Below are 24919 nucleotides of genomic sequence, written 5' to 3'. Positions count from 1 at the left end.
GACCTTCCCTAGTACCTGACCAGTGATCTGTTTTCTACCTCAAATGCCTTTCTGGTGTTGTGGATGATGTTTAATGGGGGTTTCACTGTCTCAAATGAAATTTTTATCCCTTCAGTCTTGAACCATCTTTATTTGGTTAATTCAGATTATCTTGGAGTTTTGAGATGGGCTGGGGGTTGAATTCTTTTTGTGCTGGTTGTGCCTTGCAGCTCAAGATCAAATCCCCCTCCTGGTCAGGGGAGAAGGCTTCACTGGCACAGCAGCAGCTCTGCTAACAGAGGGTGCAGTGTGGTGCTGAGCCCAGGTGTGCCCAGGTGGGCAAGAGGCCAATGGCATCTGGCCTGGAGCAGCCACAGTGTGGCCACAGGCCCAGGGCAGTGACCATCCCCTGTGCTGGGCACTGCTGAGACACCTCCAGTCCTGGGGGCAGTCCTGGGCCCCTCATGACAGGAAGGACATCGAGGGGCTGGAGCGTGTCCAGGGAAGGGAACAGAGCTGGGAAGGGGCTGGAGCAGCAGGAGCAGCTGAGGGAGCTGGGAAAGGGGCTCAGCCTGGAGAAAAGGAGGCTCAGGGGGCCCTTCTGGCTCTGCACAACTCCCTGACAGGAGGGGACAGCCGGGGGGATCGGGCTCTGATCCCAGGGAACAGGGACAGGAGGAGAGGGAACGGCCTCAGGCTGGGCCAGGGGAGGGTTAGATTGGATCTTGGGGAAAATTCCTTCATGGGAAAGTGTTAGGGTATTAGAACAGGCTGCCCAGGGCAGTGGTGGAGTCACTATTCCTGTTGGAAAGACCTGTGGATTTGGCACTTAGGGACATGATTTAGTGCTAGGGTAATGGTTGGACTTACTGATCTAGAGGGCTTTTGCAACCTGAACAATTCCATGATGCCATGAAGGGCTCTATGCTCAGCCTGGGTCTGTGTGTGTCACAGAGGGGTCCTGGCCTGAGGGACTCCTCCCAGCTCCTGACAGCCCTGTCCTGTGCTGTCCCTGCTCCTGACAGCCCTGTCCTGTGCTGTCCCTGCTCCTGACAGCCCTGTCCTGTGCTGTCCCTGCTCCTGACAGCCCTGTCCTGTGCTGTCCCAGCTGCTCAAAGCCCTGTCCTGTGCTGTCCCTGCTGCTCAAAGCCCTGTCCTGTGCTGTCCCTGCTGCTCAAAGCCCTGTCCTGTGCTGTCCCTGCTGCTCAAAGCCCTGTCCTGTGCTGTCCCTGCTGCTCAAAGCCCTGTCCTGTGCTGTCCCTGCTGCTCAAAGCCCTGTCCTGTGCTGTCCCTGCTGCTCAAAGCCCTGTCCTGTGCTGTCCCTGCAGGTCTCTGGACAGGAAGCTGCAGCGGCCGCTCCTGGGCAAGTCTCAGACGCTGCCCAGCATCCCGCAGTCGCCGGTGCTGAGCCGGCTGCCCCTGCTCGAGCCCACGGCCTACAGGGACGAGATGCCGGAGCAGAAGCCCTACAAGAAGCACTCGGGCTCTGAGCACCAGAAAGGCTGCACGGTCCCTTCTGCCGGTGAGTGCCGGGGTGAGCACCCACCCCTCTGTGTCTGCAGGATCCCAGCAAAGCTTTCCTGCTTCTCCAGGGGCACAAACCCAACTCTAGCCCCCAGTGGAGTTTATTCTGCTCTGAAAATAACCCTTCTTGGGGAACTTTTGGCGTTTTTGCCCCTGGTTGAGTCTTTCTTTGAGCTCGATACTTAAACCTCCCCATCTTTCATATTACGCTGGTGAAAAAGAAGAGTTGGTTGTTGGAAGCCACCCGAAGTGGGGAGGTGATGCTTGGAGCCTTCTGCCTAAGGGTGCTGGGGTGAGATATCACCCTGGGGCCTCCTTGGCCAATGCAACAGGCCCAGGTGCCTCTTTTCTATGTCACAAAGCAGCTTCAGGGCACTTGTAGCTGGTCTCCACCAGGAGCGGTGCAGGAACATCATCGCTGTGCTCTTCCCACAGCCCTGGCCTCGGAGATTGGTAAATGCTCCCAGCCTAATACTGTGTGTTGGCCTCTGGGTCAGCCCTGAGGATTTTTGTCATGTTCTTCTACTCTCATGCTGATCCTGATGAAATACTAATATGGCTGGGCCAGCTGCTCTGAGCAAGTTTATTGGCAAAGCTGCTGATGGCCAAAGTGTTTCAGTGCTTTTGGTGCCAGCAGAATCACACTGGGACTATAAAAGTGGTGGGAAAGAGGATTATTAACACTGAAACAAAGATAGTCTGGAAGCCAGGGCTGACAGTCCAGTGCTGAATAAAATCCTTACAAAACATCTACCTTCAAACAGCACCCTTGGATTTTTTTTATTTTTATGGTTTTTTAAAAATTATCCATCTCACAGTCAGATCCCTGTGATGCTCAGCAGAGCAGCTGTCCAAACTGTGGATTAATTTTGATGCTTTGCAGGCTGCATTTCATTTCCTGGTGCTACTAATTCCCCTGCACAGAGCAGATCTTTGCACATCGCTGAGCCCGTCCTGCCACTTTTGTCGTGACAGAGCTCCTGGGTGTCCTGCAGCACCTGAGCCACTGCTTCCATGTGTAGGACCTGTGGGTTTTCCTTCAGCCCTTCACATTGTTAGAGTGGGTCTTGGAATGGGAGGAAACCTGTGGGAAAGCTATGTAGCCTCCACCATGAAGGACACGGCATCCAGAGCTCCCCTGCACACCTTGGACAGAGCAAGGTCCCTGCTGCTCTGATGGTGCTTCCAGGGAGCTGTGCTGGAGCTGAAGGAAGGGGGTGGGAGGCTGGTGTAAGACTGTGGGGTGATGTTGCCGTGTGAGTCACTGCAAACACCTCACCTTCAGCTGCAGACATCTCCTGTCCTGGGAGTGCAGACATGAACACTGTCCTGGAGCAAACCCTGTGCACAGCCCCCCCTGCACAGTGGGAGTCACCAAAACTCAGAGCACATAAGAAGTGTTTAAGACCTTACTTTAGTCACGGCTGGAAGGGGCTGGGGATGCCAAGAGGAGAAGGAGTAGGAAGACCCTTGGAAACTGGAGGGCTCTCCACAGCCAGAGCAATGGATGAATGAATGTGTTGTTTTCTGTCCAGATTCTCCCATGATCTTTTCCTGGCTCAATTAGGAGCTGCTAATTAGTTACTCATGAAGGCCATGAAGATGCTGTCCTGGAGGAGAAAAAGAAGAGATGGCACTGCTGGCAGGATGAGATATTTGGACAACATGATGGGAATGGAGCAGCACATGGTGCTGCAGGTTAACGAGCTCTGGGATGCTGACAAGGAATGCAGGATTCCCATAAGGATTTATGAATAAGAGCTGGGCTGCTGGGTATCAGGATGGAGAGAAGTTGGGACAGGTTGCACAGAAAGCTGTGGCTGCCCCTGGATCCCTGGAAGTGTCCAAGGCCAGGCTGGACAGGGCTTGGAGCACCCTGGGATAGTGGAAGGTGTCCCTGCCATGGCCAAGGGGTGGAGTGAGATGAACTTTAAGGTCCTTTCCAATCCAGTCTGTTCCATCTGTCCTGGGGTGACTTTATGATACTGGTATCCCCAATCGTCTGGTTTATGTTATATATTAAGTTCTGCACCTTTAAGACTGGCTTTGAGAGCAAGAGAGGGGGAAGAAGAAGCCGCAGTTTGTGTTAAGGAAAAACATCACTCCCACACATCCCGCTCCTGGACTGTGGTGTCTGCAGCACGGACAGACAGCGGGACAGAGCTTCTCTCTGGATTTTAGTTAGTTTTAGCTAGCTGAGGCAGAAGAGTTCCCTGGACCTTTGTTTGTTTTTTTCCCAATTTTCTTGGATCTGTGCAAGCCTGCTCTGGACTGAACACCCAGCCAAACCCCAGGAGCTCACGCCTTTGGCCCACCGGGGCCTGGGCCTCGGCACTTTCCAGCGCCGGAGGGACTGATAAGAACCTGAGCGAGCCGAGCTACACCACATGAAAAGGACTTTTCTTCCTAGACTTGCCATCCCATCGAACAGCAAGAGGTTTTATTATTTAATATTACTCAATTTCTGTTAAATAAACAGCTTTTTCCACTTCTCTCTAAGGAATTTTTTCTTTTCCCGGACCAGTTAGTGGGGAGGGGCATTTCCCTGGGGAAATTCCCATTTGGAGTTTTCCTTCCTAATTTGCCCTAAACTAAGACAAATACAGTTTTTTAGATTTACGCACAGGCCAGATGGGGCTGTTGAAGGGTGAGTGGGTTTTGCTGACCACCCCTTGGCTCTCCAGCTCTCGGATCATCTTGTGGACGGGAATCACAGCATCTCAAGTTGTTCTATGGTTTTCCAACGAGTTTGCTGTATATAGAGTTCGTCTGCCTTGGGAAGTGACTCCACCTCTGAGCGCTGCCGTGCCGGACATGCTGGAACTCCAGTACGAGCTGGAGTCCAAGGCAGCGAAGTGGTATGCCACTATTGACATTGCCAATGCATTTTTCTCCATTCCTCTGGCAGCAGAATGCAGGCCTCAGTTTGCCTTCACGTGGAGGAGAGTGCAGTACACCTGGAACTGACTGCCCCAGGGGTGGAAGCACAGCCCCACCATCTGCCATAGACTGATCCAGGCTGCCCTGGAAAAGGGTGAGGCTCCAGAACATCTGCAGTACATTGATGACATCATTGTTTGGGGAAAGACGGCTGAAGAGGTCTTTGAGAAAGGAGAGAAAATCATCCAGGTTCTCCTGAAAGCCGGTTTTGCCATCAAGAAGAGCAAAGTTAAGGGACCAGCTCGTGAAATTCAGTTCCTGGGGGTAAAGTGGCAAGATGGACGGCGTCAGATTCCTACTGATGTCATCAACAAGATCACAGCAATGTCTCCACCAGCCAACAAGAAGGAAACGCAAGCTTTCTTAGGTGCCATAGGGTTTTGGAGGATGCACATTCCTGAGTACAGCCAGATTGTGAGCCCTCTTTACCTGGTCACCCGCAAAAAGAACACTTTCCAGTGGGGCCCTGAACAACAACAAGCCTTTGCTCAGATCAAACAGGAAATCGCTCATGCAGTAGCCCTTGGCCCAGTCAGAACAGGACCAGATGTGAAGAACGTGCTCTACTCTGCAGCCGGGAGCCACGGTCTGTCCTGGAGCCTTTGGCAGAAAGTGCCTGGGGAGACTCGAGGCAGACCACTGGGATTCTGGAGCCGAAGCTACAGAGGGTCCAAAGCCAACTACACTCCCACAGAGAAGGAAATCTTAGCTGCCTATGAAGGAGTTCAAGCCGCCTCAGAAGTGATTGGCACAGAAGCACAACTCCTCCTGGCACCCCGACTGCCAGTGCTGGGGTGGATGTTCAGAGCAAAGGTTCCCTCTACCCACCACGCCACCGACGCTACATGGAGCAAGTGGATCGCCCTCATCACGCAGCGCGCCCGTATAGGAAACCCAAATCGCCCTGGGATTTTGGAGATAATTACAAACTGGCCGGAAGGTGAAAACTTTGGTCTCACTGATGAAGAGGAGCAGGTACAAGTGACACGAGCTGAAGAAGCTCCACCGTACAACCAACTGCCAGCAGAAGAAACACGCTACGCTCTGTTCACTGATGGTTCCTGTCGTGTCGTAGGGATGAACCGGAAGTGGAAAGCAGCCGTATGGAGCCCCACACGACAGGTCGCAGAGGCCACTGAAGGAGAAGGTGGATCAAGCCAACTGGCTGAACTCAAAGTTGTTCAACTGGCCCTGGACATTGCTGAAAGAGAGAAGTGGCCAAAGCTCTACCTCTACACGGATTCATGGATGGTAGCCAATGCTCTGTGGGGATGGCTGGAAAGGTGGAAAAGGGCCAACTGGCAACGCAGAAGAAAGCCAATCTGGGCTGCTGATGAGTGGAAGGACATCGCCACCAGGGTAGAGAAACTGTCTGTGAGGGTCTGTCATGTAGATGCCCATGTCCCCAAGAGTAGGGCCAATGAAGAGCACCGAAACAATGAGCAGGTGGATCAGGCTGCAAAGATAGAGGTGTCAAAGACAGACTTAGATTGGCAACACAAGGGAGAGTTGTTCCTAGCTCGATGGGCTCATGATGCCTCAGGCCATCAGGGTAGAGATGCCACCTATAAGTGGGCACGAGACCGAGGGGTGGATTTAACCATGGACAGCATTTCTCAGGTTATCCATGACTGTGAGACGTGTGCCACGATCAAGCAGGCCAAGCGGTTGAAGCCGCTATGGTACAGTGGGCAGTGGTCCAAATATAGGTATGGGGAAGCCTGGCAGATTGACTACATCACACTGCCCCAAACCCGCCAAGGCAAGCGCTACGTGCTCACAATGGTAGAAGCCACCACTGGATGGTTGGAAACCTACCCTGTGCCTCATGCCACAGTCCCCATTTAGGGTGAGGGGACACATGACCAAAACCAGCTCAGGAAGAGGCTCATGCACAGGGACACTGCAGGAGCAGGGCTGTCCTTGGGAGAGGTGATGAGCTCATCTTCAGGGAGAGTTCATGGCTCTTTCGGGGAGGAACTGCACTCTGGCTTGCAGCTGTTTTAGGGCCATGAGTAGAGGAATCACCAAGCAAGATGGCAGAAGTGATTATCTTTGGCATGGATGAGATGTGACATCATCATCTGACCACTGGGATGTGTTCCTCAGCCTTTTCCTTTGTTTCCCATGGTTCCAGTGTGGCAGCACTGGAGGATGGATGTGCCCTGACACTTGGTGCGAGGCCACAGGAGGTTCTCCTGCTGTGGCACCACAGCTCCTCTGCAGGTCCTTGTGAGGGCACCAAGGTGCCTGGTAGGGAGCTGGGGTCCTGAAGATGATCAGAAGAGCTGAGCCTGTGGCTGCTGAGCCTCCCAGACCCCTTATTTTCCTTCAAAACAGCCTTCCACCTCATTCCATGAGCTCAGGAACTGGCTGGGCTGGTCAGCAGGTCTGGGTTTCCTGCTGGTCTGGTTTTGTTTTTCCCTTGCAGGTCATCCATAACAGTGCTGGTGTGGTCAGCTGGGACAGGCTATGAGCTCTTCTTCTCCATCCCATATCCTTCAACCCCTTGCCTGGAGCTGCTCCAGGATTAAGCCCAAATCGTTATGGCTACCTGCCTGGAATTTAGAGAGGGGAAGACAAGCACAAATGGATTTGATTGAACAGGGACAGTGCCTGCCTTGTCCAAGCCATTATCCCTTGGGTGTCACACTGCAGTCTGCCAGGAGGTCTCACATGTGCTGCAGTGGACTGTCACTTCTCCTTGTTCCCCTGTGAAGATTTAGGAGTGGGACTGAGGAAAAGCGCTCCTTTGCGCTCTCCTCTTCCTTGTACAGCAGGGTGGGGCTTCTCCTCAGCCTTTGACCACCTGCAGCCCTCAGCTGCAGCCTGCACCAAGTCACTGCATGGTTTACATGCCTGGTCCCTTGCAGTTCTCTCCTCTTGCACCTGGAAAGAGCAGACCAGTCTGGAGCACTTCCCCACCTCCTTTCTCCCTTGTCTGTCAGGCAACATGCAGAGCTCTTCAGGAGCTGGCTCCATGCCCTGCTGTGGATCTGGGAAGAAGTTAACTGGTAGAGTTTATTGGGAATTGTGCCCATGGGAGGAAAAGAAAGAAGCCACAAGGAAGCAGCTGGATTTGAGCTTAGACCAGGACCCTGGAATTAATTTTTCTTCTACTTGTAGAGGATATACTGGAGAGGCACTCGGTCTCTGTCCTTGCTGTCCCCTGCATCCTTTGATGTGTGTCCTCCCTGACACCTCAAATTCAGAAAGAAGAAAGCTCTTGCAGGAATTGTTATTGTCAAGCCCAAGGAAATGGTCAGATGTTGCAGAGGTGCTGATGTTGAGGGTGCAGCTCTGAGTGGCGGAGAGGTGAGCAGCTCCAAGACACAAGAGCATGAACATCGTTGGCTTCCAGTCTGTGGGCTTGCTCCTGTTCCTGGCATTTCCTGTCTAGGCTGGATCTAACCTGATCTAGTGAGTGACATCCCTGCCTGTGGCAGGGGTTGCGATGAGACGAGCTTTTTGTTCTCTTCCAATCCAAACCAGTCTGTGATTCTCTGACTTATTGATCTTCCCTTTCTGATTGTTCTGGGCTTGATCAAAGCTACTTGTTTTGTGGCAATCAGGACAAGCTCTTTCAGCAGGTAGAAAATCATTTTGGGGTAGACAAGGTCCTGTGGTGGCTCCCTGTGCTCAGAGAGGAAGGACCCAGTTTGGTGAGGATCACCCCTTGGGCAGGTCATGGAGCAGCTCCTGTAGATGAGAGATGAGACCAAAAGCAGCAAAATCCTTGGGGAACTGGAGTCAGTGAGAGCAGATGTGGCCCAGCTGCTCTATGGGATTTTAAACCCAGCTCCTCATCCTTGGGTGAGGTGCTGTGCACAGAGGAGCGGGTACAGCAGGTGAATCCTTTCCCTCTTTGAGCATGTGGCCTTGGCCCTCCCTTGCTCAGGGCAGCAGAGCAGTGGGGGCTGTGACTGGGTGAGCTGGGAGGGGACAGTCCTGAGGACACAGGGTGGCACAGGCAGTGGCTGGGCCATCTCAGGTGGGCACGGGGGCAGGTTCCTCCTTTTGTGTGCGGTTCCCCAGCGTGTCCCGTGTCTCCTGTGTCAGTGCTCCCTGCTGCGCTCCCAGAGCGATGCTGTCTCACAATGGCAGTCAGCATCTGCCTCCGATTGACGTGTTTGTGCATGGAATAATCACAGCTTTCAAACAGCACTTCCTGTGTTGTGTGAGGTGACATTTGGAGAGGAGCAGCAGCAGCTTATTAAATTGAAAGTAGGGGAGGAAAAATCTACACGATGCTTGGAGTGCTGTGCTCTGGGTTGCCTCTTTCGTGGAATGGTTTGGGTTTGGGTTGGAAGGGACCTTCAAGATAATCTTGTTCCACCCCCTGTCATGAGCAGAGACACCTCCCGCTAGCCCAGGCTGCTCCAAGCTTTGTCCAGCCTGGCCTTGGTCAGGACACTGGATCCTTGGACACTTCCAGGGATCCAGGGGCAGCCACAGCTTCTCAGGGCACCCTTTGCCAGGGCCTGCCCACCCTCCCAGGGAACAATTCCTTCCCAGTGTCCAACCTAATCCTGTTCTCTGGCAGTATGTGTAGGTGGTTCCTCCTCTGGTGGCTTGTAGTCCAGCCCGTGTCTCATCATATTCCATGTAAACCCCCCAGTCCTGCTGGGTAAACTGGTCTGCACTGCTGAACTGGGGCTTAGGGCCAGTATCTGCTTTAAACCCCAGCAGTGTTTTGCTCCTCAGCCCTGGTGTAGTGGGATCATGGTCATTCATGCTCAAAGGTGCTGGGTTTTTCAGAAGTGAGAGGCAAAGGAGGTTGCCTTGGTAAGAGGCTGCAGGAGGGGGAGAGCCCCTGAAGGCAGTCCTGTGAGATGCCCTTTTGGGATAATAATTGAGAAGAGGCTTTTATTGATTGTTTGTCATGGCTTAAGCAGTGATTTTGGCTGAGGGGAGGAGGCAGGGTAAGCTCCAGATGTAAAGAGGAGATTGGCAACAAAAAGCAAGCAACAATCTGAGCCGAAGGGAAAAGAGCGCAGCAGTGATATTCTGGAAACATCTCCTGTTGTTCTCTTGTTTTTCCCTTTTGTTGCAATGACATGTGGCCAGTCCTGCCCTGGGATCAGCAGCCCTGCATGGTGCCAACTGTCCTCTGCCACTGCCACCACTGTCTCAGTGCTAGTGGGGTTTGTCCCTGGGGCTCTCAGCCCTGCACTGCTGCATCCTGTTGCTGCTGGCGACGGGCGAGTGGAGAAGGGAGGTCTGGCTTCTGTCCTTCATGGGGCTGTTGATTTCCTGGCTGTGCCATGAAGGGTTTTGTTGGGTTTTGTCTTCCTGCAGGAGGAGATGGCAGTAAATACTTTTGTAATTTGTAACACTTGTGATGCCTCATTTTTCCCATTCACAAAGCAAGACTTCAGGGCCAGGTTGGACAGAGCTTGGAGCAACCTGATGAGGTGGAAGGTGTTCCTGCCCATGGCAGGGAGTTGGAACGAGATGAGCTTTAAGCTTCCTTCCAACAAAAAGCATTCCATGATTCTAACTGTTTTTGGCTGATTCCTGCCAGGAATATGGTGGGGACTGTGGGTACCTGGGGTGGGCAGGTTGGGTGCAGGGGCTGTTGCCTGGGGCAGGGGGTACCTAGGGATTTTAGCACTGGCCAGAGGAGGTCCAGGGATGTCTGCTGAACATCCCCAGAGCTGGCTCAAGGGGTGGGACACGTCTGGGTCGTGCTCTGATGGGGAGGCATCTCCTTCTCCTCCGCAGGGGAGGCCTGGCGGCTGGAGGATGACTGCTCGGAGCCCCCCGGGCCGCCCCAGCTGGGCACGGCGGTGGAGGACGCCCCGTTCAGCTACTTCCGCACCCGCTCCTTCTACATGAGGAAGAGCCTGTCTGTGGACAACCACCTGGGCTCCCTGAGCTACGCTGTGCAGCCGGCCGAGAGCAAGGCCGAGCGCGTCAGGACCAAGCTGCGGCGGCAGTTTGTGAGTATCGGGCTCTGGCCCCCCACGTTCACACACACCAGACTTCCCAAAAACACTGACGTTTTGGAGAGCTGTTTTTGTGCTCAACATTTGTAAAACAACAGAAAGAGAGGCTGTCTCAGAGTGGGGCAGCAGATGGTGGCGGCAGCTCGACTTTGCCCAGCCTGTGACAGAGCCCCTGTCCTGGGGGGTCCGGTCCCCCCGGCTCCCCATGGGCTCCCACTGGCTCAGGGCAGCTGGTGCTCAGCCAGGTGAAGGGCCTGGACTCTGGGCACTGCTGTCCAAAGAGCAGAGCAAGGCTTGAAAGTAGGAAATGGGTTTTCCTGTCCTCAGCTTTGTGTTGGTGAGGAACTGCACCTTCCCAAAAGTTTGCTGTGCCAGTGGCGAGGGGTTGGGGCAACAACGAGCCAGCCCCAGGTCCCTGGGGCAGCTCAGATCTTCCTGGCCCGTGGGAGCTCCTGGTGGCAGGACAGCAGGGACGCGTCAGGGCTGCACCGCAGCTGTGGCAGCCTCTGATCAATGTTTAATGGGCTCTGCCTCTTTCCCAGAGACACCCAGCTCTGGGGTTCGGGTGTCCTTCCCCTGCCTTGTTACCGGCTCGGGGTTGTAATGAGGGCTCAGGTGTCAGGGTGATGAGAAGCACTCGGTGTTGATTTGCAATGGCTGAGAGAGTCGGTACAATGGGAATGGAGCAGGGAATGGGCTGAGGCAGCACAGCTCACCCTGCCCCAGGCTGTGCACAGACACATCTGCTGGGAAGCACAGACTTCCTCTGCCCCAGAAGAAGGGCTGGTCCCTCTGGGGTCACATGCAGCGGGGGCTTCTCGTGCTGTACCTGTGCCACAGCTAAGCAGTGTGGGTCTGGGGTCTCACCCTCCCTGCTTGTGCTTGCACTGTTGGATGTAGGCACTGCCTTTGCCCTGGGAGGGCAGCTCCGGTCTCGCCGTGTGGGTGCTGTGGGTGACCCTGTGGGAGCTGCTCACAGCACTGCCCGTGAACCTTCTCCATGGGAACTGCTGCCTCAGGCTCAGAAAGCACTTGAAACCTCAGGGATGGAGATGAGCACAAGCAGGATGAAGAACCTGATGAGCAGCTGAAAGATGTTGGAAATGTTTAAGATGAGGCGGCCCTGCTGTGGGGTAAGGAATTGTCATGGGCTGGACTTGAAGGTCTCTTCCAACCTAGTCGTTCTGTGATTCTGTCTGATCTTTCTTTCTGCCTGGATCTGTGGCTCCAAGCTGTACCCAGGAGGCACAGGAGGGCACTGAGGTGTTGGGGACTGTTGTCTTTCAGGGATGTTTTTCCAGTATCTCTGTGGGACCTGTTCCCCAAAGCCTCTGTGCTGGGAGATGGGCACAAAAGGTGTAGAAGCACTTGGGTTTTAAGCACAGTGTCCTGGTACCTGCAGAGAACTGGGTTCTGCCCTTCCTGTGGGGCAGCCCCCTGTCCCTCCCTGCTCAGTGTCATGCCAGCACCTCTCTGTGCTCTCTGTGGCCAGTATGATTTGGCCTTTGACTTTCTCAGGTTTTGGGAACCTTTAGCTTTCCTTGGTGTACCCACAGAGCTGACTGTCTGTCAAGTAACAGAGAAGGTTTTCTGTTGGATGTGGGATTGTTTTTTCCTTGCTAAATTATTTTGGGTTGTTCCAATGTAAAAGTTGTTGCTGTAGACCCAGCCATGGGCTCCAATCTTGTGAGACCTGCTGAGAAAAGCAGACTCATCCTACTTGGAAAGGGCTTCCAGAAGGCCCTGCAGTAGAGGCAGAAAGTGTGGAGGAAGATGAACTGGCAGTGCTTGGCTGAGGCTTGGGCCATTACAGGACCAGCATTCCTGACACAGCCCCAGAGCCTGCTTTGTAAATTCAAAGTACAGATCCTGCCAAGCTGGGGAAATGATTTCCAAGAACAGTTCTGGGCTCTGTGTCCTCCCAAGGCTGGATTAGTTACTTTCCATCTCTGTGATGGAGGTGTTGTAGCTTCCCCTGGGCTCGTGTTGTGCCCTGGCCCTGCATGGCAGCAGTTCTGCCCAGCCCTGGCTGGGGGAGGGATCATTGCCAGGTGGGATCTTCTCTCCTTATGCCTGGCACAGCACGTACAGGAGAGAGCATGATTTGCCTTATCACGGTGGCTCATCTTTTAGGAAGAAGCTGGATTCATTTTTCTGGGCTGTTGCACTTCCCCAGCCTGTAACGTCCATTTCTGTTTTTGCTCTTTTCGTGCTGACAGTCTCAGCCACCTTTGCTGTGTGATGCAGCTGCTTGGCTTGGTTTTAAATTTCCCCAAAAATAGAATTTTGGGAACTGCTGAGAGAGAGGAGAGGCTCTTGAAGTTTTGGGTGGGATCCTCCAGTGGCAGGGTGGGTGGTGATGGGGCAGAGCTGTTGCCCACATGCATCCAGTGCTGTGTGGCCACCTCACATCCGTGTGTGGCCACCTCACATCCGTGTGTGGCCACCTCACATCCACGTGATCAGGTGCTGCCTAACGAAGGCTTTGGGTTGGTCATGGGCACCTGAGCTTGTCCAAGGGAGAATTTGCTATAATTTGTGTGAGAACACTGGAGTCTGGCTGTGACATGCTGAGTGCTGCCAGGGCTGCTGAAGCATCTTTCAGTGCAGAGGGAGCACCTGCAAATCCTGCCTGACCCCACTGTCCTGGAGCAGCTGCTCTTCCCGTGCCTGCCAGAGGCCAGCAGACCTGCCTTCCTCCCAGGGCACTGTGGAGGGTGGGATTTCTCCAGCCATGTCACTGGTGCCATGTGTCTGTGGTCCCACTCTGCTGTGTGATGGATCTGCACGTACAGATTACTGGAATTTGCATAATTTGAATTTTAAATACATTCCAATTTTTGTGACTGTCAGAACAAGTTTTCTTCCCAATAAGCCTTTCCTTTTAACTCCTCCAAGGCCTGTAGTGCTATCAGCATTCCTGCTTTGGAGACAGGGAGAGACAGGCTGATTGCTTTTGACATCTGTCTCTCACGGACACCCCGCCTTGCCCCAGTCACTCCAGCTGTGACAGAGACAGTGACCAGGCTGGGACCATGCTCTGATACCTTGGGCATGTTGTTTGGGGTCACTTGGTGATGGCCAAGGGACTGTTTTGGTTTTGTGCCCAGCTGGCTCCTGAGATGGGCAGCAGGAGCAGGGATGGGACCTCTGCAGCTCACTTGCCAGGGGAGGACAAGCGAGACATGGCTGAGTTACAGACTGTGCTGATCTCCTTGTCTTCACTGAAAACTGGTCATTAAAGGCAGGATTAACCCTGCTAAACTCAGCATTAACCTTATGGAGCATTAAAAGAGGTCACCAGGGCTGAGTCACTCTCTGGTGGCTGTTGAGACAGTGCAGATTGCAGCGACACTCTGAGGGAATTCTGCTCTTCTCTTTTCCCCATGGCAATTGCAAGTTCTCTGTATCTAGGCCAGTCGTTCTGGCATTGCCCACTCATTTTGTGATGTTATGGCAAAGATCCTGCTGCCTCTGAAGAGGAGCCAGCAGTGCCCAGGGTCCCATATGCTGACCCAGCTTGGTTTGAGGTCTCTACCCCGACCCCTCTGCTGCTCTGAAATAATGTTCTGCTCTCTGAGCATCGTGGAGGAGTCACTCGTTTTGTGCAGTGGATGGGGGAGGAGAGCAGCTCCTGGCATTGCCTGGTGCTGCCCCAGCTGCCCCGACACTTCTGCTCACTGTAGTTCCTGCAGGTTTCAAGTAGGTGACTCAAGGTTGTCTTGCTTTCCAGCCTCTGCACTAATTAATTTTACTCTGTACTCTCATGCACTAATTTATTTTTTAATTATTATAATTTGTGTATGGTATTTTTCCAGGCAGTGATTCTGATATGAAATGTCTGTGCCCTGCAGGAAACACTTAGACTCTGTTTGTCTTGGGAGTTCTTCAGATGAGTTGAGCAGAGGAAATTGCTGCCTTACAAAGTGATGGTGACAGAGACAAGGTGAATTGGGATAGCAGAGCCTGGGAAGGGAGGCAGTGCAGGGAGGAACTCACTGTGTGGCACAGACCTGGTCACACCTGGTGCTGACTGGAGTCACTGACAGCACCTGGGCTGGCACCAGCTGACAGGTACCTGTCCAGGTTTTCCTATTCCAATGAATAATGATCAACCCAGAAATGCCTCCTGTCCCTGGTGGTCACTGCAGTGATGTTGGGGAGTGCAGAAACTGCCTCACCCCAGAGCAGCACCAGTCCATGGAATGTGATTATCCTGGTCTGGGTTTTGGGTGTCAGGTGAGCTGGAGACAAGGTAGAACCTTGGTAGAACCCATCTGTGCATTATCCCAATGGTTTGATCTCGTTCCTAAGTGTGCAGGGACCTCCCCAAGGCTGCTGGGTGCAGCCTGTTGTATCCTGTGTGCAGCCAGTGCTGGAGGCTCTGGTGTGATGCTTATGGTGACAGTGAGGTCATGCTCACCCTGCCACGATCCCTCTGGTGCCAATGAAATCTCACTCTCTCCTTGCTGGATTTTATTGGTTCTGTTCTGACACTGCTGTGAACCATGTGCTCTCGTACCTGATTTCAGAAAGGATCAGCAAGCAGACAGAGGATTCCTGGCTGTGTCTGTAGTTCAGTGTGATAAAAATAAATAAATATATAAAAATAGAATCATAGAATCCTAGGGTAGTTTTGTGTGGAAGGAGCCCTAAAAACTATCTTGTCCAAACCCCTGCCATGGCAGGGACACCTTTCACTATCCCACGTTGCTCCAAGCCCTGTCCAACCTTGGACACTTCCAGGGATCCAGGGGCAGCCACAGCTTTTCTGGGCTGAAAAAATGACCATGTGAGAGTCAGGTCAGCTGTGCCTGGTGAGGAGGTGGAGCAGAGAGATAAGAGACATCCTGGACTTCCACACAGACCGCCCCAGCTCGCAGAGCAGAGTGGCAGTGAGTGCCTGAGGTGATTGCAAAGGCAGGTGATGTTTGAGCTGTGTATTGCTCTGTGCCCAGCCCCTCCTCTCCACATTGCTCACTTGTGACTGTTGTTCACTGAGTGCTTAACAGAAAAACCCCAACCTGATAAATAACATGTTGGAGCCAGAGAGCAGCTCATTCCCTGGAGAGCAGTCCCTGGGAGCCAGGAAGAGGCTCCTGGTGAATCACCCCACATTGCAAATCAGTGTGGGAGTGAACAGGCACAGCAAAGCTCAAAACCAAAACGTACCCGGCTCATTTCTCTGGTGAACGTGGTTTTATTTACAACAGCGGCTTGTGACGCCCCAGCTGGTGCTTTGTGGTGCCTGGAGTAAAGCAGGGATGGCTGAGGAAGAGCACAGCGTGCTGTGGGACTGCTCTCAGCATTCCCACACACAGGGAGATGTCTCCTGTGGGAGGAATTGGGAAGCAGAGGAGCAGTTTGTGGGAAATGCTGCAGGCCATGCTGATACAGGGGGGGGTCTGGAGGGACAGTGTGGACATCCCACTTTGTCAAAGCCAGGCTGAGACCAGGCATCTGTGACAATCAGTGTGAGCTGGGGTGGCTGAGGCCTCTCCTGTTTGCTGTGAGAAAGGTGGGCCCAGTGCTGGGAAGGCTGAGGGCACAGGAATCCAAAATTAACAGACAGAAGATGTGGGATCCTGAGCTTGAAGGTGGAAGTCGTTGCTGAGGACCAGACTTTGGGTTTGATTTCGATGCTGCTGTCGCAGGGTGGGTACTAGTGAGACTGATATGTCATCTTCCAAGAATATATGCAGGCTGGCTTTGGTTCTAACCTGGGCCTTTCCAAATAGCTTATGCAAACTCCCACGAAATAACCTCTAGATTCAAAATATAACAGCAAAGTGAGAAACCACCAGGCTCTCCCTGCAAACCCGCAGTGTTTGCTCCCTCTGCTGGCTTTGCTCTAGGGAGGAGAGCCTGGATCCACTTGCCAAGGGCTGGCAATGCTGTGGAGCATGCAGCATCCCACAGGCTGGCAGACAGAAAAGCAGCAGCTTCACCAAGCCCCAGTGCAACATCCTGCACCCAGGTGGGGGCAATCCCAGGCACAAGCACAGACTGGGCAGGGAATGGATCAAGAGAAGTCCTGAGTAGGACTTAAAGGTGTTGGTGGATGAGGGTTGGACCTGCCCTGGCCATGAGCACCCAGAAACCCCCCAGGGCTGGGCTGAGCCCCAGTGTGGGCAGCAGGAGGGGGAGATTCTGTCCCTCTCAGGTGAGACCCCACCTGCAGAGCTGCCTCCAGCCCTGAGGCCAACAGCAGAAGGACGTGGAGCTGCTGGAGAGAGTCCAGAGGAGGGCATGGAGATGCCCCAAGGGCTGGAGCCCCTCTGGAGCCAGGCTGGGAGAGCTGGGGGTGCTCACCTGGAGAGGAGAAGGCTCCAGGGACACCTCAGAGCCCCTTCCAGGGCCTAAAGGGGCTCCAGGAGAGCTGCAGAGGGAATTGGGACAAGGGATGGAGGGACAGGACACAGGGAATGGCTCCCAGTGCCAGAGGGCAGGGCTGGATGGGATATTGGGAAGGAATTGTTCCCTGGGAGGGTGGGCAGGCCCTGGCACAGGGTGCCCAGAGAAGCTGTGGCTGTCCCTGGATCCCTGGAAGTGTCCAAGGCCAGGCTGGATGGGGCTTGGAGCAGCCATTAATAGTGGAAGGTGTCCCTGCCCATGGCAGGGTGTGGGATGAGTTTTAACAGGCCTTCCAATCCAGTCCATTCTATGATCTGATGAAGTTTGCAGCCTCTGATGTGTTACCATTTTTATTTCCGCACAAGGAACATCAAATGCTCAGTGAGCAGCAGGACTGAGGAGGAGGAGAGCAGAGTCATTTGCCAACTTCCAATTTTACTCTGCTTCTACAAGCGAGACTCACCAAAAATGTGCACTGTGGCTTTTGGTATGTGAAGTTTGTGTGAAAAAAGAAAATAATAAAATAAGTGATTTAAAATAAGTGATAATATTTTGTGAGCAGGAGTACTCCTCCTCTGTGGCAGGACTGGAGTCTTACATCAGAAGATCTCAGGGGTTGGAACTGCAGCCCTGTCTGGGTTCTTGGCAGTGCAGGGTGGGGCTGGGGATGCTTTGGGCTGCAGCCAGCAATGGTCCAGCTGTGTGGAAAATGGTTTTGGTTCAATCCTGCTGAGCATGAGGCAGCACTTGTGCTGGCATGACCCAGATCGGTGTCTGGTTGGTGTGAGGAGATGCTTCAGCTTCTCCACCTGCCTTTGGCTGGTTGTCCCCTCCCAACAGTTGGCTGTGATGGTGACAGTGGCCACATGTCTGCTGCCCAGACCCTTCCTGGCCTTGACATTCAGCAAGAGAGGTCCTGGCTGCTGGGGATGTTTCTGTTAATCCCAAAGTGCACACTCTGCATTTTGACACCTTGATTTCCCTTTCTTCTGGGGCTTGCCAGCAAGAATGGTTTTGTGATGGCAGGTCCCTGGGTCCAGCTGGGTCACTGCTCAGACCAGGTGTACCAAATCCCATCCTCTGCTGCCCACGAAGCCTCTAAGTTCACCCTCAGTCCTTCCTTTTGTTTCCCTGGGAGATGTGGTCCTCTGCTCTTCCTCTTGAGCCCATTGCAGTTGTTTCCCAGATCTCAGGAAGGAAATCTGGCTGTTGTCCTCTTGCAGCTCAGACCCACAGTCTGCAGCTCTTTGGGTGCTCTCGGTGTGAGGGAGGCGGGTGCCCCAGGTTTGTGAGCAAATGGTGCAATCCCCACATGCCTTTTCCTGCAATTGGAGCATGCCAGTGAAGAAAGTACTTTGACAGCCTAAGGTTTAAATCCTTCAGAGCACTTTCCCTGCAAGCTTGTGTCTGAATTAGCCCTTTGGGATATGGCTGTGGCTTCATAGAGACTCCAGTGGATTCAGCTGCAGGACTGGGAGCACCAGGGTGCAGTGGCTGTGTGGAGGTGACACTTTGTGTGTGCCAGGTGCCATCAGCTGCTGCTGCAGAGCCTCTCCAGGTGCAGCCTGCCTGGGATGTGCTGGAGAAATCACCAGGGGGCTGTAAGGCCGGTTTTCCGTGGGGAACTGCAGGGCTCTGAGCTGCTGGGCAGTGCTGGAGCGTGGCTGCAGTAGCAGCTGTGTGCTGCAAGAGGTCTCTGCAGCACTGCTCTTCACACACCCACCCTGCAGCTGCTGCTCCTCGGCTGCTCCAGCTTTCCTTTCTTCTGTCTCAACTGCTGAATTCTACTTGTTACTGCTCTGTTGCTATTGCTACAGAGGTCTGAGTTCTCAGCCTCTGAATCATGGGATTCCAGACTGGTTTGGGTTGGGATGGGCCTTAAAGCTCATCCCATTCCACCCCTGCCATGGCAGGGACACCTTCCACCATCCCAGGCTGCTCCAAGCCCTGTCCAGCCTGGCCTTGGACACTTCCAGGGATCCAGGGACAGCCACAGCTTCTCTGGGCACCCTGTGCCAGGGCCTGCCCACCCTCCCAGGGAACAATTCCTTCCCAATATCCCATCCATCCCTGCCCTCTGGCAGTGGAAGCCATTCCCCCTTGTCCTGTCTCTCCAAGTCCTTGTCCCAAGCCCTTCTCCAGCTCTCTTCTACCTCACAGTCTCCCCATTCCTTATGCCTGGGAGTCTGTGGGAAACTCCCAAAGCTTCCCACAGCACTGGGTCACTGTGTGAGCACCCAGTGGTCACATCTGACTGTCCATCATTAGTGAGCATTGTCAGGACTCTGCTCTCCCTGCACATGGAGCCAAGGCTCAGCTCTTTGCTGCTGCCCCACTCTCCAGAGTGACTTGTCACCAGGGTGAGTGGTGGGACACGATGCTGGTGCTCCTGGAGTGTGCTTGTCCTGCTGCAGGTCCCAGCACCTCATGCTGGGTATATCCCAGCACCTTGCTGGGTGTTGCTGATCTCAGCTGGGGCAGGAGGGACTTTGGGGGGATGTTGGTACAGACCAGAACTCCATGTCAATGTAGCTTTTTGTGGCACACAGCCTTAACTGCCCTCCTGCCCTGCAGCTCCCTGGGGCTGGCAGTGACAGAGCTGATGTTCAATAGTTCCCTGGCAGTGGGATGTGGCAGGACAGTGCCACCCTGCTCAACGGGACACTGGCATGTGCAGGGCAGAGCTGACTGCCCCACTGGGGTTGCTGTGTGTCTCCTTTCCCCCTCTGTTGCACGGTGCCCACCCTGGCACATGGGAACCCATGGGCACCACGAGTTGGGGCACACACTGGAGCTGGTTCAGCTCCTTGGGGAAGGTCTGGTGGGGGCTGGGGATGGAAAGAGCTCCCTGCCATCCCCGTGTCCCTGGCAGGACCCCCACAGCTTCTCTCCCCCTCCAAGAGGCTTGTGGGGAAGCCTGACACTTCCTGAGGAGCAGAGCGAGGCCAATCTCCAACGGGACATTAAGTTTGGAGATTAAGTGGAACATTTCCGGTGGGAACAGGCTGATGTCTGGGCTTGGGTGTCACCTTGCTTTGACTGCAGCAACAGCCTTGTTGCAGTTGGGAAGGATGGAAAAAGAAAGGATCCTGAAACCTAAGAGCTGTTTTGCTATTTAATTTGGTTCTGGTTTTACTCCAAGAATAGAAACAAAGACGATGAATTTGCATCACCAGGAGCAACTTGAGGAGGGAGGAGGAAGTGATGGGACCTCACTAGGGACAGGAATGTGCTGGCAAGAGGAGGGCTCCAGTGACAGGGAGGCAGTTTGACCTGGGGGTTCCTATTAGCATTTTGTTGATCTCACTTGTATTTTATTTAATGGTGAGTTGGTGAGGTTCAGCAACTGAGCCTTATCTCTGTAAGGGAGCACTTGCAGAGGCAGAGGGTGGCCAGGCTGCTGCACAGAGGAAGGTGCCTTTGGAGGTGCCACACTTGCATAATGGGGCTTGATCTCCTGGAAATAAAAGGACGAATTTCTGCACTGACTATTTACATATCACATGTAAAGCTGTTTTTCCTCCTTCCTGCTGCTGCAGTTGCATCTCCAGTTTTAGCCCAGTCCCACCAGAGAGCAGCCACAGTGGGGTGGTAGAGGGGTTTCTGTGAGAGGGGTTTCAGACCCTCACCCTGGGGGAGGGAGGGCTGGGATGAGGAAGGATGGGATGGATGCTTTGTCTGTGGAGATCTTGACACTCCTTTAAGGGCAAGGGGTATGTTTGTTGCTGGCCTGCTGACCCTGTCCTTGTGAAGCTTCTGGGCAGCCCAGGAGAAGGGGACCTGGCACACAGGAGCAGCTGGCAGGGGAGCAAGAAGGCTGAATGATGTTTTTACAGGAGAGAATTTCCCCATTTCTTTGGATGGAACAGAGGTGCCTTTCCAGGGTAGAGAGGAGCTTTTCTGAGATGTCCAGCTATCAGCATGACAACATCCAGCTTCTGGATGTCCCTGTTCCCTGACAGCAGAAATGTCCAGCCTTGTGATAAGTGTCAACACTTCTGGACACTTTGAGGAAAGCAGGATGAAACAGCTGTCCTGGAATGTCCTACATGCTCCCAGTGCCCCTGTGGGGGTGGGGGGGTCCTGGAAGGAGCCCAGTTTCAACTTGGGGTGTTGGGGTCCTGACACTCTTGTCCAGGCCCCTGGGGAGAGAGGGAAGAAACTGATTGCTGGAGCAGATCAGGGATGGAGCTTCAGGAAGCTCCAAGGGACATTGACAGGTCCCTGCTGGGCCTGGGCCCTGGTTCAGCTCCGGCTGCCTTCCCCTCTGGCAGTGAGTGGTGCACAGGGAGGAGGAGGCTGTGGTACCTGGGCTGGGAGGGAGCTCGTGCCCACCCTGGTTGGGGTTTGTGCTGCTTCCCCCCTGGGGGGGGGATTGTTATTCTCTTTCAATAATTGGCCTCTGCATCTTCGTGGGTGGGTTTGTTTTTCAGGCTTGAAAGTCAGCAGCAAACTCAGCCCATAGCTGTGCTGATCTTCCAGGTTTTGTTCAGATGACCATTCACTGTTCCATGAGGTACCTCTGGTGACATCTGCAGCATTGGCTGTGCAGAAATGTGTTGTACAATGGATGGTAGGATGGAGCCCCAAAAGTAGAGAAAATAGATTCCTAGTGCCTGGTGCTGGCCTGGGATGGGGTTTGTTCTGACTGCAGCCCTTTGCTTGCTGTGAAAAGGCATCAAGTCCTTTTCCCTGGGGTTGAGTTTTGTGATACTCCAAAAGGAACACACAGACTGCAGTTTCCTGGAAGCCTTTCTGTTGTTGAGCCCCTGGGAAGGATTTGGGCAGGAAGCAGGGGGTGTGCCTAGAGAATTCCTGTGGGCTTCAGGTGAATGCAGCCTTTCCCCCAGAGCTCTGGCTGGTCTGTGCTTCTGTGTGCTTTTACCAAGAGCTTCGGGGTGATGTTTTGTTCATCTCACTTCTGGAGAGCACTGAAGATTCTGTCCAGAGAATTTGTGGAGTCTCCCTCACTGGGAATATTCAAAACTCATCTGGACACAATCCTGTGCCATGTGTTATGGGATGACCCTGCTTGAGCAGGGAGGTGGGACCAGATGACCCCTCCTGTGATCCTTCCAACCTGAACTATTCTGCAATTCTGTGACAATACTGGTGGTCTGATCCAGCTTTCTTAATCTTTCTGCATCGAGCCTTTGAGGAAGCACCTTCTCAGGGAGGTACAGCCCTTCTGCCATCCTTCATCGTCTTCCTGAGATGGCATCACCACCAGAGAGCCTTTGGATGTGATTATGCATTGCCTGATACATCAGCAAAGCTGCTTTGGCATCTGGGAAGCCAAGTGCACAAACTGCAGATCTTCAGCTTGAGTGTTGCTGTGACTGAATCAATAACTGGAGCATCCCTGGACATTGCCTGCTCTGAGTCCTACAGGACACATGGAGCTGGAGCAGCTGAACACAGCATGACCAGAGCTCTGTCAGCTGGGCACAGTCTCCTGGAGGTGTCAAACCAGCCAAACAAACTGGGTTTAATTCCCAACACATTCAGATGGGTGTTTTCCTTACCTACCCTGGCAGCAGGAATCCACATATGATGTCACTGAGCTCTGCAGTTGCAGTGCCTGAGCTCCTCTGGGGGGATCTGTCCTCCTGCCAGGGTGGGTGTTTGTCCAGCCAGGGTCCTGCTTCTGGGTGCCCTGTTCTTGCTTACAGTGGTGGCTGGGAATGTTGAGCTGCAGCCATCTGTCTGTATGAGCTAGATTTTCATGGGAATCCTCAGGAATTTCGATGTGGTGAAGTAGATCTGCCCCAGAACACGTGCCCAGGGCTATGGATGGACCTGTTCTCGGGGAGTTCCTTTCAGTGCTCCTGTCAGGCCTGCAGTGCTTGGGACAGCAACAGGCACGGCTTCCTCTGGGGTCAGGCTTTGTCCTGCATTGTGGGAGCTCTCCTGGGAGCGTTCCAGGGCTCTGCCTGGCAGGATGAGCAGTGCTTGGCATGCACAGTCCCTCTGCTGCTTTTCCATCCCAGCCACAGTTGGTTTTGGTTCTTGTTCTCTCCTTGTTTTCTGTGTGTTGGTCAAACAAAAGCTCAGTTGCCTCCCTTCGGAGAGCACTGGGGAAGCCACGAGAGCCACAGGAGCTCCAAGTGTGCTGCAAAGTCTTTATTGAAGAAATCAATGCCCTTGCTGAGGAAAGGGTTTTTCATCCTTTGAAATAGATGGATGGCAAGGAAATAGATGACAAAGTTACTGTCACAGAGTGGTGGTGGAAAATATCCTGCATTTGGAGACCTCTTCCGAACAGTGACAAGCCACCTCTTTACTGTGCAGGCCTCCTTGGCCACAGAAAGGGATTTTGGAGCAGCAGCAAAGGCAGATCTTGGTCCAGGGATGTGAAGGGTTTTACTCTGCAGGTTCTTTTTGCATAGGGTAGACTTTTATTTAGTCTTGATTTTGTTTAGCAGTTCCCATCACACACAGACCCGCACCCTCACACCCTTGGACCTTTCTCCAGGACCATCCAACGCCCCCATGGGCATCACACCCCCCTTCCCAAAAAGTTATTGTTCCTAGAAAACAGAGCAGCTCTGCTGGAATGTTAATTGGGGGAAGTGAATAACCAGGGCTCCCCTCTGCCTAACCTTCCCCAGCCCCCTCTTAACGAGCAAATTGCATTTATTTAGGCATTGAAGGTCCTGTCTCTCCTCCCCTGGGCAGACTGAAGTGTCCATTGTGCAGCTCTGCCTTGGGATTTGCTGCCATTTGTTCAAGGAATGCTTTTCCAAAGAAAGGCAATTTTTAAGGAGGGTGGGGGGTACAACACCCCTTTCTCTCTTTCTGCAGGGAGAGATGAGTGATGGTGGGCAGAGGTGGGCACAGGAGTGGGTTTGTCATTGGTGCTGTTCCTAGGGTCACTGAGGCTTTGTGCATGGGAGGGAATGTTTCCCTACATTTCCTTGTTGAGGCTGTGGAAGGAGGAGACAGGGAATGTGAAATCCAGCCTATGTCTGTAATGGGAAGCAAATGGATCACGTGTGGGTGCTTAGGGTTCTGCTCCCTGGCAGCTGTGGGGCCTGGGTCCCCAGCCCAGCTCCTGCCAGCCCAGCCAGGGTAGCACTGCAGGGCTGGGATCCAGCCTGTGCCCGTGGGGAGGGGCTTTCCCAGCGAGGATGTGGTTTGAGGCCATCCCTGAAAAGCCACTAACCCATCCCAGGGGGGCTGTGGGCTCGTGTCTGTGTTTCCCAGTGGTGAATGCTCCATCGAGTGCAGCCCTGAGAGCCCAGCCCAGCCCCAGGCTGTGGTTTGTGGCAGAGGTGACAATTCCCACAGCTGTGGGGCTGGGCTGGGGGGCAGCTGCCCCTTGTCAGAGCTCAGACACCCCATGGTGTAAAGGCTGCAGGTCAAGTTTGCCTGCAGGTTTGGAGGTGTGTTTATCCATGACAGCATTGATATTTCTGTTTTCCTGCTCACTGGGCTTTGAACCATTGGGGGGGTTTTAGAATCACAGAATCATGGAATGATTTGGGTTGAAAGGGACCTTAAATCTCAACTTATTTCACCCCCTGCCTTTGGCAGAGGCACCTTCCACTATCCCAGGCTGCTTCAAACCCCATCCAGCCTGGCCTTGGACACTTCCAGGGATCCAGGGGCAGCCACAGCTTCTCTGGGCACCCTGTGCCAGGGCCTGTCCATCCTCACAGGGAAGGATTTCTTCCCAGTATCCCATCCATCCCTGCCCTCTGGCACTGGGAAGCCATTCCTCCTTATTTTGTCTGGCTAAGCCCCCATCCAAAGCCCTTCTCCAGCTTTCCTGTAGGCCCCTTGAAGTTACTGGAAGGGGCTCTAAGGTCTCCTTTTGGTGGTGACTGTAGGGATGTGGATTCCCTTGGATCCCCATCTCGTGCTGGTTATGTCACAACTGTCCCAGATGTCACAGCCTGGCTGGGCTTGGCCTCAGGACTTTGCACATATGGAACAAGTGCTTTGCTTAGATGAAACCCTGAAATTTGAGTTACAAATAGCATTGGCTGGTGGGACATCTCTGGTGGTGTTTATTTTGACTCTGAATTTGTCAGGCAGGATGTTTGCACAGGTAATTCCAGTCCCACAGCAAGCTCCTGTGGTACCCTGCAGGTTTGGGGCTTGCTGGGAGGGTTATGGCAGAGAGGGGGTCCTGGCACTGCCATGAGGTGCTTCTGCCCAGAGCAGATGAG

At 53.6% G+C, this 24919-nt stretch overlaps 1 protein-coding gene across 8 annotated transcripts in view; it reads left to right on the top strand.

The window, feature by feature from the left end:
* LOC102110019 (ankyrin repeat and fibronectin type-III domain-containing protein 1-like) overlaps positions 1-24919 on the top strand; it is a 245663-nt gene that overhangs the window by 74148 nt on the left and 146596 nt on the right. For 6 of the 8 annotated variants that reach the window (XM_088064291.1, XM_088064292.1, XM_014252470.2 and 3 more), the window contains 2 exons: positions 1308-1501; positions 10168-10385. The exons of 1 other annotated variant lie outside the window; for it this stretch is intronic. In XM_088064291.1, coding sequence (XP_087920417.1) covers positions 1429-1501; positions 10168-10385 — 291 coding nt within the window. In that variant the 5' untranslated portion in view covers positions 1308-1428. Of the gene's footprint in view, positions 1-1307; positions 1502-10167; positions 10386-24919 lie in introns of those variants that run through there. One more of the 8 variants, XM_088064298.1, reaches the window with a different exon arrangement.

The sequence above is a fragment of the Pseudopodoces humilis genome, chromosome 18 (genome assembly GCF_049639895.1).
Source record: "Pseudopodoces humilis isolate 2021_Gansu_Grassland_sample_001 chromosome 18, ASM4963989v1, whole genome shotgun sequence".
Taxonomy (NCBI): domain Eukaryota; kingdom Metazoa; phylum Chordata; class Aves; order Passeriformes; family Paridae; genus Pseudopodoces; species Pseudopodoces humilis.
The sequence above is the reverse complement of the archived record's forward strand: the minus strand, read 5'-3'. Positions and strand labels throughout refer to the sequence as shown.